This window comes from Cylas formicarius, unplaced genomic scaffold (assembly GCF_029955315.1).
Source record: "Cylas formicarius isolate icCylForm1 unplaced genomic scaffold, icCylForm1.1 PGA_scaffold_2__14_contigs__length_35257938, whole genome shotgun sequence".
Classification (NCBI taxonomy): Eukaryota; Metazoa; Arthropoda; class Insecta; order Coleoptera; family Brentidae; genus Cylas; species Cylas formicarius.
Window position 1 is genome coordinate 13,315,022 of NW_026844319.1, and position 13,022 is coordinate 13,328,043.

At 34.2% G+C, this 13,022-nt stretch overlaps 1 protein-coding gene across 1 annotated transcript in view; it reads right to left on the bottom strand.

Moving 5' to 3' along the window:
• LOC132697906 (netrin-1-like) overlaps window positions 1-13,022 on the bottom strand; it is a 311,375-nt gene that overhangs the window by 5,046 nt on the left and 293,307 nt on the right. Inside the window, exons 3-5 of the mRNA XM_060663657.1 lie at window positions 5,999-6,148; window positions 4,739-4,816; window positions 1,836-1,904 (exon numbers count right to left, since the gene is read on the bottom strand). Coding sequence (XP_060519640.1) covers window positions 1,836-1,904; window positions 4,739-4,816; window positions 5,999-6,148 — 297 coding nt within the window. The remainder of the gene's footprint in view (window positions 1-1,835; window positions 1,905-4,738; window positions 4,817-5,998; window positions 6,149-13,022) is intronic.

Sequence of the window (13,022 nt, forward strand, 5' to 3'; positions counted from 1 at the left end):
CAGAGCTAGATACTGGGTCGTATTCTACTCTGTACCTGCTTATATTCTGTTTGGAGGTACGGAGCTCAAACACGGGTGTTCGAGCGTAAAACGAATTTACGTGTGTGATTTGCTTTATTGACAAAAGGTTCCGTGTATGGACGCGCAGCTGAAGCAGATGGGGTAGGGATGCGTGTTACACCGCACACCGAAAAAGATGCGATTCAGACATCACCGCATAAGAACGCATGTGTCACGCTGCCGCCAGGCACATTGTAACGATTTGTTCAAAAAAATAAGTAAAGTTTTTAAGTTTGGCAATACCACGACTTTTACTCACGACCGAGTCGACTGTTTTCCTGAGCAAAAACAGGGTGGTCCTTCGACGCTCTAACCACGGGCATGAACATTGTCTGGGATTCCCATATTGGTGAAAGGTAAAGACCTGAGATTGCTTGGTTGTTTAGAGACTTCCATGGATTCTCGGAATTTACTTTGGCAGGAAAATTAATTACATGCAAGAATTTTCGTTTTATCTAATTCTGCTGATTTAGTCTTAAGGCTCTTTCATGATCTTTTAATCCAGTTGATATTGGTAAGTGGTAAATCTGGTTTTAAAGTTATATTGTTTAAGAATGTAAGGAAGGACCATTTTCTTTAGAAGGTTATGGTGAAGTATATTTTGTGTTGGAATGGTTAATGTCTCTAATGTAGAAGTTATTAGAGAGACGAGCAGATGTTTTAATTCTGCGTTCAGCGACTCGGGTTGAGATAGCTTTACGGCTCTGCAAATAAGGTTTCGAAGGCTTTCATAAATATAGCTGTTTCATCGCTGTGTCTGATGATTGTTCATAAATTTGACCGTTACAAGAAAAATATGTTTTTTCAATTAAGATGAGTAGGTTTGGTTCCAGATCCTCGGATTTTAATATATCTGAAATAGTAGGTCGAATCCTGGTTTGTGAATCTTAGGGAATCCGTATAAAGATCGCCAATATGGGAATCAGCCATTCAAGATAATGTTCCGCTGCTTTAACTCCGCCCTCTCAAACTGCATATCAAGCAGGTACAGGGTGAAATGTGACCCAATTTCTGTTAAGCTCCGAAGAAGTCAACAGTTTCATTGGTGAAACGTCAGCAAGTTCGATTTATCAACACCAGATGGACAAGGAATCCAGAAGATTTGTAAATAGTATTATAGTGGCCTGTGGAACTTTTTTTGAAAAGTCAAATTTTTAAAAACTTGATATATTTATTACTGTTGATGCGCAAATTAACATCAGAAACAAAATTTCCCATAAGCAATTATTAAAAAATGTCCCCATGTCATATGGACTCTAGTCCGTAACACTGTATAAACAATCATCGACAAAATACAAGAAATTGCCAAATTTTCAAAAAAAAATTTTTTTCTCCAAAATTGCTCGAGATGGCTAAAACATTTTACGACAGGTAGACCGTTGAAGAATTATGAAATAAGTCCAGTGGAATTCCAAGGAATTTTGCTAAGAATTCCCATGAATTGCGCTTTTCCTCTGTATTTTACTCTCTAGACATTTTATAAATACAAACTTTCAGAATTTTTCAAAAAATCGAGTTTTGTAATATAAATACATTTTCCCCCTAATAGATCGATGAGTTTGGGAAACCCTGTATAAAAAAGATTTATTATTATTAAAGAAGAATCAAAATTCGCCACAGCTTATTAAGGAACTAAATAAAAATAGCCTACCTACGCCATGTTGAATGGCTGTTACTTACGTAGTGTAAGTTGGGAATTTTCTCATCAGACGCCTTACTTCTCCGAGCTAACTTTGTAAACGAATTTCTTTTTTAGTGCCCTATGCATAACTTACCGTAATCCCTCTTGCAATACTTGTTGAGGTTTAACCGTTTCGTCGCAGCCTTACATTTTCCGCAGTGATCTAAGTTAAAAGATAAAAACACTTTAGACGGGATGGTTTAAAACGGTACTTTTAAATTTTCCTTTAACTAAATTGCTAAAATAATTTCTCTAAGGCTAAATCAAAATACTCTAGATTTTGGAGTATAATGGTGAGGTATTTCAATAAAATTTCAAAGCTTTTTTGAAAATTTTGGGTATTTCTGGGAGAATTTTGGGGAATTCGAGAGTATTGCAGGGGAATTTCGAGGAATTACGAAGATTCAATCAGGACCTTGTTAAAAATATGTGACCGAACGCAAAGGTCTAATAATCCGAGAAAGATTGTGAAGTGTGAAGTTATTTTTGCAGTTGACAACAATCTTCCATTCATTTTTACTTCCACTTATGCTACTGTAATTTGTTATTATGTATTGTTTTTGTTCTCTCCGATGTCTGGTAAGCCGTTTGGACAAACTGCCACTGTGATCATCACTAAAAGGACCACACTTACGCTATTCAGTTGGTATACTCTCTCATTGTGTTTCGACCAGATTGTGTGTGAGAGCTGCTCCAATTTCAAGGCGTACTTGTCCTAATTATTAACAATTACAGTAGATAGTGTTATCGGTGGTGAGTATTCGATGCCAGTACAGGAAGTGGTTTTTGGATTCCAGGACATCGACAAGAGAGTATAGCAGAGTTTTAGTAAGTCCAAGCATGAAAGCCAACCGCGATCGGACTATTTTAGCAACTTGATTGTGTCTGGTTTTCAACACATCCGGCACCTGTCAACAAAAGTTTTCTCTGTGAGGTACGTACTTGATGTATTCTTTCTCTCTCCATCGGCAACCGCACTTGATGTTCGTATTTAAGAGGTGTTAGCGAGCTGAAAGAGCAGTCATTTGGCACTTGCATATTAGAGAGTTGTTGCAGGAACTAGTTTCTTAACTAGTGTTCTAAAATCCCGCACCGTGATCCTATGTGTGCGGAATAGATACACCCTCTCCACGCAGGAATTTGGATGCAGGAGCAGGAATTTAGTAAGTAATTTTTCAGTTGTCCTGTCCGGTTATGCTAAGATCGTTTCGGTATATTTCAAAATTCCGAATCGAGATCTTTACAATTTGATTTAATGTTCAATAGCCTTGTCATATGAATTTCGTAAAATCTTTATTATTATCTTTGTTATTATTATTATTATTATTATTATTATAATTATTATTATTATTATTATTACTATTATTATTATTTTAGTTTAATTAGATCAGCAACTTAGTTGTGAGCGAGCGTAGGCTGAACAGTACTTCACGTCACTAGGACTTAGCTTGCTGTATAATTGTTGTAATTCTTTTTACGCCAGCGGGTTTCAGATTTTCTAGATTATCCTTCAGGTTGACTTCCGCAAAACCCTTGGCAGACATTACAAGTGGATAAATGGTAACATTTTTAAGCTGATACATGTGTTTTACCTCGTGCACGATGTCAATATATTAATGGATTTCCTTCTAGCTTCGATAGTGCTAGGCTATTTTTTCACTATATTGTATTAACATCTGGTGCATTGTGTGCTTTTCTTATGATAATGGTTTGCTCCCAGTACATTTTTGCGTCTTCATATTTCAAGAGTCTACAAAGCTGGCCCATCCAAACCATATATTCTGTTCTTTTTGACCCCCTCTACGTTACGTAAATGATAATTACCGCTGATGCGAACTCTATTCAAAATTAATATTTGCTTTTTCCTCTGTTTGCTTATATTCATTCTACTTTTTCATATAGTGTTCAGTTTTCCAGATACAGGGTGGCAACAAATTTCAGAACAAAAATTTTTTAAATTAATTACTCAAATCCTTTTAGTTAATTTTAACAAAACTTGACGTGCTTATTTGTCGTCACTAGGGTTTTAAATTTGTGTTAATCAAGATAAAATTATTCTTTCCAATAACGCCTCATAAGTTAAATCATAGTGCGCTACGACTTATTGGAAATATATTTCTTAAATCAAGCCGTAAAAATTGAAACTATTTTGTTCCTTCTGTTTTCTTTTGTCGTCTTCAAGATAAAAATTAAAAACCGCCGTTCTGCATACTCCTGAGCTGATTTTCCTAAAACTGGGATTGCTGATTCGTGGTCGTAAAGATCTTTATTAATTGCAATTAGAATTAAAGTGTTTATTACAAGTTTTTCGAAAACAAAATAAGTCAGGATACGTGTTTACAAATTTAGCAGTAAATATGCCTACCAAAAAAAACTTGAAAATATTTTTTATACTACCTCACAGTCCTCGTTTGTCAAGTATATTTCAATCCTGTCGTCTCATATATATGACGTCACAAAATCATTGGAAAGAAACTGGAAATGTAAGGGATATTTTTTCAGGTTACTTCGCGGAATGTCGGGGTAACTTGGTGGCGTTTGGAGATATTCTGGGGAATTTTTTTGAAAGGGAATTTTCGTCTAAACATTTTTTCGATGATTTACGGCTCATAATTTTCTACAGAATTCTTGCCAGAAAAGCGCTTTACTTTACGCTTTACTAAATATTTTATTAACATGCACCTTCGACCTCAAATTATTCAAATCGTATTATCGTCTCAAAGCAATTTAAAAGTTTGACGATTGTTGTGTTTTCCACCGGAAAACCCGTCGGTACTCTTTCCCCTGACGTCATTTAATTGATCGTTTCAAAGGCTGCGCTCGAGCGGAAGATTTTAATAAGGCGAGGCCGAAAGTTCCGACTAAAGAAAGCTATAAAGTAATGGTCCACGCTTAACCGCGTATAATTTTTAAAATATTCTTTTTCCAATATTTGTTATGGAACCTTACAAAGTTGACAAAGGATATGGGATTTATTCGAATGTTTTATTTACTCACCGCCCGTGGCAGGAGAATTTTCGTCTTCGTAGCCATCATCGTCTTCTTCTGTAGCCATCATTTGCACCACCGGTATTTCTAAAGAAAAAACAACGTTCATCTAAAAAGTCATAGATATTGATTTTGTTAATTTTTCTCCTTTTAAATAGATGTCTCTAACAGTAAACCCTTAATCGATATATACGATTCTTATATAGATGTTGTTCATGTGTGTGGTTCGTATTGTTAAGTTATCAATATGGATAACAAGATCTGAGGTCTGTATCGCATATTTTTATAGGTGTGATGAAGCCATTTTAGCAGAAACATGAAACACGTATTTTGAAATTAAATTTATGTTTTGACAGACGATACTGGTTTTGTTTTTTGTTCTTAATTGTAAGTGCAATGAAAATATTATTTCGAAAAGGATTCTTGGCATTTAATCCCAATTATTTGAAGAAAAATTCTATAAATATCAAAGTATAGATTGCGAGATTGAATCTCAGTTACAGTTGTGTGACAATAAAATTTTCAATATTCTTGGTTACGATATTAGAAACCTAAATAATACTAATTAAAAAACTAAAAAAAAACTAAACCATTACTTTAACAAAGTAAATTCATTTTTTGAAAGAAGCGAACCCAAACTTTGCTAATAAAATTGAAACCCGATGAATAATAATATCGTATTCTTCGAAGAGAGTATGCAGAAATCTCATTAACAATATTTAACACTTTAGTCACCAGGTTGCTGTGGCAGAGGCGGAACGAGTGCTTAATAAACGAGTGACGGATGAAATTTATCAGCTATACTATACTTTTTCCTACGAACCTTAGTATTTCACTATATTTTCTTGCAAAACAGCACGCACAGCATTCAAGGACCAAGTGTGCGGACAGTGTCACTGATACTATTCTATTTTTTAACTATCGTTAATTTAGATGTAACTGTTCCAATAAGGAAATAAAATAAACATTATACGTAGAATCATTATAAGATATATATTTATATATAACAATATGACAATAGGAGAAGTAAAAACAATTATAAAAACCTATGACTATATATAAAATATAGAGTTTTTTAGCAGAAACTGTTTGATATGCAGATTTCGAGTTTTTTCTTGCCTCTATTAAAAGATTAATATGTGACAAGATTTGAAATCTATGTATATCATATTAGTTTTATAGCAAATAAGGCATCGGATAAATTATCAGGTAAACTCCGCATTTTTGTAAGGCGATTTAGGTGCTAGGCTAATTTAAAAATGTAATTACTTATGCAAGGTGCAATATGAGATCGACTCTGTTGGTAGCCCTTTGCGCATCGGTTGCAAGTTATTCCCACGACTCCATCTTTGCAAGGACACTGTCCCGTGGCCTGATTACACGTTTTTCCTGAAGCTCCAATCGGATGGCAGTCACAAGCTGAAAGAAAAATAATATTTACAAGCCGTTAGTTTGTGCTGTAAGTGCGTCTCGACATTTGTCAAAGGGTGTATAATATATCGATTAGGGCACACGCCAATTGTTATATTAATAGAAATAAATTTTATATAATTAATATATTTGGATGCTTGTCAAAGTTTCCTGATTTCTTACCGTTTTATATAGTTTAAATTTTGCTAATATTTGAATTGTTTACTATGCTAGTGATGCATAAAAATTGCATTGAGAAATTCAATTAGTTAGTCGTCAACAAATTATACCTGGCACATTTGAACTATCGTGTGTCTATTATGGATGACTAATACGTGAGATGAGTAATGCTCTGATTAGCCACAAAATTAAGGAAACTGGTTGGCTCTGTATGCAACATCGACGGTTAATTCATCACAAAATTATTAATTTAGAATCTTGTTGATGTTCATAATCTCAAAATTAGACACAAAAATAAGATTAGTTATCAATAGATATACCGAATTCCTAAACTAGTACTTACATACATTTTAAAGACATCGTTTCACACTAGGAAAAACCTATCTTACCCCGTTGTGTCAGAAATCGTTGTAACATTAGTAAGTCTTATAATGTCCACATACTACTCTATCTTTTGTTGTTACAGAATTTCTTATTATTCTTTTTTAAAAATAATATAATTTTTATGTCTAGATTATAAGTAAACTACTAGGTTAACTGGACATTGACATTTTCCTAACTGTATTGAAACTAGCTTAGAACTAGAACACTGGTATTATATTTTTTTATACATTTTTGTGAGCCCAATAAAGCAATCATAATTAATCCACTTATAACATAATCGATAGCCCAGGAAAAGCCCTTTTTAACCACACCAAGTTTTCCGAAAATGTTTGAATATCCTCCACCACACTCCTTTAAGATTTGACTTTATCTGAGGTTCGAAAAGTTTTGCCTTCTATGGGTATTATCACAACATTTTTAAAAACCGGATTTGAAAAGTCAGATAGCAATTGCGCTCCATAGCGAAAATAATTTGTCTTGGCCTATTGACACAATACCACACCTTCTGGTCTTCACTGGGACAATAGTCAAATAAATATATGCCTCGGATTGTTTACAAATGAAAAAGTTTACTTCTTTTCTATTTTAATTATTTAAACAAAGGTAGTTGGAAGTATATCTTGCAGTTATTTCTTAAAATTCAGTAAAATTTGATCGAGTTAAAATTTGCTGACTAAATGGTGGGAGCATGAATATTCCCATTTTTTTCTAACATATCTCCTACAACCTAATAGGCTGCACTATTTTTTTTATATTTCTAAGTTAACTTTTATTTTTTAAATTACTTTTCTTTTACATTGTTTCATTTCATGTTTCCTCTTGGCCGTTTTGATAGACATTACTAGGACATAAAATCGCATTTCAAAATAGATATTTTCCCAAATTGTTAAACAATTTAATAATTTCTTGATAATAATTTTACTAAATATAATTTACTGGTGCGGCAAGATTATTGACATTAACATTCAAATGTTAAGTGCAATTTGTTTATTTTCTCATTTCGTCATCATTCAGTCAGCTAATTGATCGTAAAAGTTATAAAATTTATTTGCGAGGCATCAATTATCAAACTTAGATAACTATTCAGGATAAATAACCAAACACAATAATTTTTAATATTTAATAGAAAAATGCATTTACAAAAAAATGGTGTGTAATTGATAAATTTTCTTCCCCAATCAAACTATTTTTGTTATATTTTGCTATTTATTACATGTTGTGCCTTTAACAGGTGGGCAATAGGACATTAATATTATAATTATTATAATTGTGCTGTTAAGTGTTTAACAAAATGTCTCCCTCCGAAATAATAAATCTGGGCAATATTAGAACGTTTTAATATAAAATCTTCTTTCTCGGTATTTGTTATTCCGCACGACCAAAGTATACACCACATTTTGCTCTTTTTCATTCTTCTTAAGACTAGATCTTTGGAAGTAGAATTCTGCTGTAATTTGGGGTTTTTAAAATATTATTTGAAAAAAGGAGAGCTGCTATTTGAGATATTAGTAAGATTTCTTTGCTGATTTATTTTTTTTTGAAATAACCTTTTTTTTAATGCTAGTTTGAGGTTGTTGAATTTCTTATTTCGAAATGGAAAATGGTCGGTTGAAATTTTGGTTAGTAGATAGATAGATAGATTCATTTATTGACTACGTTTCGTACAAAAGGAACGTACATTTGTAGCAAGTCAGAAGTTACATCACATTAAAAAATGACATAAAAACACACATCTAATACAAACAAAATTATACAGTACTATCCAGTTTTATAGCGCATCGATACCAGTGACAGTGTCAATGTATGCTCGCAGGGAGTAAAAACAATGACGTTGTAGGAATTCTTTAATAGTATGTTTAAATTTTCTATTGCTCATCTTTTTCACTGTACCTGGCAAAACTTTATACAATTTCAGGTTCAACGAGTTGCTCCCAGACTTCCTCAGTCTAAACCTAGGCCGTCTAAGGAGATCCCCCGAACGAGTTGGATAGGCATGGCAATCGGAATTAGCGCTAAAGTTTCCTTTCGTTCTTTGTATCTCTAATAACTGGTAGTAGATATAGATGCAAGAAAGGGGCATCACTTTAAATTTTTTAAAATAAGGTTGACAATGGTCCCTATATCCTATATTAGCAACGACTCGAATGGCCCTTTTCTGCATTCTAAAAATCTCCACAGCAGCTGAGGAATCACCCCACAGCACCGTGCCATAGCATATGTGTGAATGCAACAAAGAAAAATAGGCCATAAGCAGAGTCCTTGTTCCTATCAGGCCTCTCAGTCGTCGAAGAACGAATATGTTGTTTGTTTCCAGTTTAGACTATCATCGATCCTAATGCCAAGCAACTTGACGGACTGTCCACTATTTACCAAGCAATTGGAGGAAAACACAATACTTTGGCTCTTGTCTAAATTTAATTTAAGATAATTATTTTCGAACCAGACATTAGCCCTGTCCTCCGACATGCCAACCCTAACGGACAACTCCTCGACACTCTTAGCAGATGTAGAGAAGGATGTATCGTCGGCAAACATCACGCAGTGATTGGGGGCCAGGAAATATCACAAAAACAAGAATTGAAAATGGAGTTTAGAGGAGGAGTGGGGGGTGCGTTGACGATCATGTCTTTTAACTTCATTGTGATATACGTAACATTTTTCACTATCTTTGTAGTATTTTTGTTACTACTTTGTAAGTGTATGACTATTCATTATCCATCTTTTTTCACATTTGACAATTTTTTTTTATTCGAATAATGTATGCGGCATACAGAATACTAAACGAGTAGGCCAACTACGGGCACAACGCTAGTGTGTGGGAGGCTCTGTACTACATAACCCAACATCTGGCTTTGTTGCAAGTTTTTGTTTTGCTGCCATGGCGGATAAATTAAGTCTTCACATTTCCCATCACATATACACAAATGTAGTTAGAATTTCGACATTAAAAAGAGACAATTTCACAACCATATATTTTATGCACGTCACGTATTACTCGATATTAAGTCGGCAAGGGCAGTTGCTTTGTTACGAGCAATAACCTGGATGGGAATTATTACACCTCTGGGGCGCATCCAATGCAGTCCGTCTCGGAAAGCTTAGACATCGCAGGGGATAAATTATATATCGCTCGGCAAGAATTTTCAGGAAATTTCTATAAATACAATAAGTCCCGTGAGGTTTGTTCCAATCTCGGTTAATACGGCTTCCTGGAAAATAGCCTCGACCACTTTTTTGTACCCGATTCGGTCGGCATTTCCCTGGTGCCCCCGCCGAACGATTCCCCAGAAATCCGGTGCGAAATTACGGAAAATCAACAACAACATCAGCGTTTTTAGAAATGCAGACAAATTGTTGCTTTAGATCGCGTGGAATAAACATATTTTCGTCCATTATAAATTATACGGATAAAAATCTTGTTGGTAGGTATTTTTCTGGCGTTTCTTTTGAGAATTTAGTAGGTAATTACGCTAAAGAAATTCTGACTAAGTGCGTAATAGAGGTTAACAAAAGGTAGATCGATATATAGAAACAACATGTTATATTAAAACATGTAACGAACCACAAAAATCATCACCTGCGTTTCAGATAATTTCAACACCAATGGAAAGAATTCTTGCCTTTTACGCATGTCTAAAATTTGCAATACTTAAGGCTTAGGCTTAGGTGAAAGAGTCCGCTAACAAATTGTTTGTAGTAACATACTGTAAACACAAAATACCCTAAGTCATTTTTGGTCGAGACTATTTGTAGGCGCCTGATCGTTTAAAGTCAAATTTTGAGCACCTTGACTGTTGATATTTAACAAAACTGCTTCACGTTTTGCTCTAACTTCATTACTATAAATTTTCTTGAGCTATTGAATAGATCTGCATCCACTTCCGTAGTGGAAAGTGCTACCGTTATATTGGATATTGCAGAATTATTGTTAAAAAAGATATAATCAGTAATGAAACAACGATCGTCCTGATCACTGCCCCCAGTAGCCCAGTAGCCAACAATATCCGTTCACTTTCACACCAGCAAATTCAAGTTTCTAGTCTATTGTTGTTGTATCTAAGAATGTGTTGAATCGGCGAACAAAAGTAAGCAGCAAAAGTAAATTGGCAACCGGTTTTTGATAAAGAATCTCCCTCATTTGTTCTTTAGTAGTTTAATAGTGATTTGGAGTTAAGGGTGTATTCACAAGATATGATTTTTCCATGTTAAATCTCTTTAAAATGCCAAGAAATAATATGGCATTGGTCAATTCATATTTTTTATTCTGTCTATCTCTCCATCTTTAGGATATATCATCAATATAAAACTTGCTAAAATTAGCGTTACTTTTCCATTAATCTTATAATATATACAGGAGCCAATAGCACATCGCTTTAATCCAATTCCTTCTAAAAATATATCCAAATTTAAGTTCCAGACATCAAAGACTAACCAAAACCTTGTTTTTTTTTTGAAAAAATTTCAGGCTATGTAATGTAACTTTTTTCTTTCTAATCGCCTTGTAATATGTTGTCACAGCATTAAGTTCATCAATATCAATAGCACGTAGATAATTTTTCAGGCTATTGTAATACTATTTACAAAACTTCTAGAGTTCTTCGTCGGTTGCTATTGAATAGAACTGTTGACTTTTTCAGAGCTTAACTCAAACTGGCTCACATTCTACTCCTGCATTATTTAAGGTGAGCGGAGTTAAAGGACGGGCATGAACATTGTCTCGGATGACTGATTCCCATACTGGCGACAGGTAAAGACCTGAGTGGCGGTTAAGATTGTTTAGTTGTCTACAAATTTTTATAGATTCTCGGATTTTTCGTTGATAGAAGAATTGATTATATGTAAGAATTTTAGTTTTATTGAATAAAATTTTATGTTCTGTTTCGTGCTTGTGTTCGGCAACTACCGATGAAAATTATTTGTCTTAGTCTTAAGACTCTTTCATGTTCTTTAAGTCTAGTTGATATCTTTCGTCCGGTCTCTCTAATGTATTCCTTGCCTGATATGCATCGAATGCTTAAACTGGTGTCTCAAACTTAATTTTGTCTTTGGCGGATCGAAGATAAGGTGAGATTTTTGGACAAGTGGTAAATCTGATTTTGACGTTATATTTCTTAAGAACTTTTGATTCTTAAACTTAAAAACAGAATAGAATGCGAGCCAGTTTCAGTTAAGCTATGAAAAGCCCAACAGGATGACTGACGAAACGTCAGCTACAGTATCGCCCAAAATCGGTATTGGTCTTGCAGTTTTGGTCTTGTTCCTGCATTTTTGCAAGACCAAGACCGCCGAATTTTAGCAAGACTGCATGCAAGAGTTGAGCAAGAACGAGACTGTTGCGTCTTGCAATTAGGTCTGATTGTCATTTCAGACAGTGGATACAAGACAAAAAATAAATACAAGCAGTCCTCATATTTATGGCATGTTAGATTCTCGAAATACGCGACGTAAATCGAAACGACGTAAGTCGAGACATATTTTTTCATATAATATAATATCATATAATATATAAAACTCAACGATTAGGATCCACACGAACTCGAAATAAAAAAAAATGAATAAAAGCTTGCTCTGAAAACTCATTTTTATATTATTGTTTACCTCGCTGTAACTTGAAAACTATTTGTTTTATCAAAAAAGTGTCTTCTATAAATGATATGCATTAATGATCAACGAATCCGCTATTTTGTTAAAAACCCCAATCTGATGGACAGTTTTTTTTTTTAAATTAGCAAAATGTGAAACCAGCGAGGCAGCGAGGAAGGGTCAGATTTGTGAGGACGGTCAGGCAATACACGACTTTGCGGTTCCGACGTGCGCTTGTAGACCCGCTTTCGCAGCGAGGATGATTTTATGTATTGTTTGTCTACGTTATAAGTGTCAAAATACTTCTCTTTGAGGAAGTGAAGTGGTTTTTAATGTGACTAAAATATATTTTTGGGTGAGAATGATAAATAATAACGCATTAGTTATAATTTTCATTGAAATGGTCGACATAGATTTACATAATAATGGATATTAAAAGTAGTACCAGTTCTAATAGCGAACTTGAGTCTTCAATCAAATTAAAGCCCTTACCAAGGAAGCTGCTAGCACTAAAGGAAAAGTTTTAAACTTCCAATTAGGTGTAACTTGTCAAGAAGGCGGAAAGCTCTTAACGTCAAAACAAATATCCAAGCAAAAATTAAATTAATGTGCAAAAATCTGCATGAACATCTGTTAAGGCCAGGATCCTAATGCCCTACACATTTTTTAGAATTTTAATGACATAAGGGAACAAGTTTACAATGGCATAAAATCTGTTACAAAACCTATATAGTTT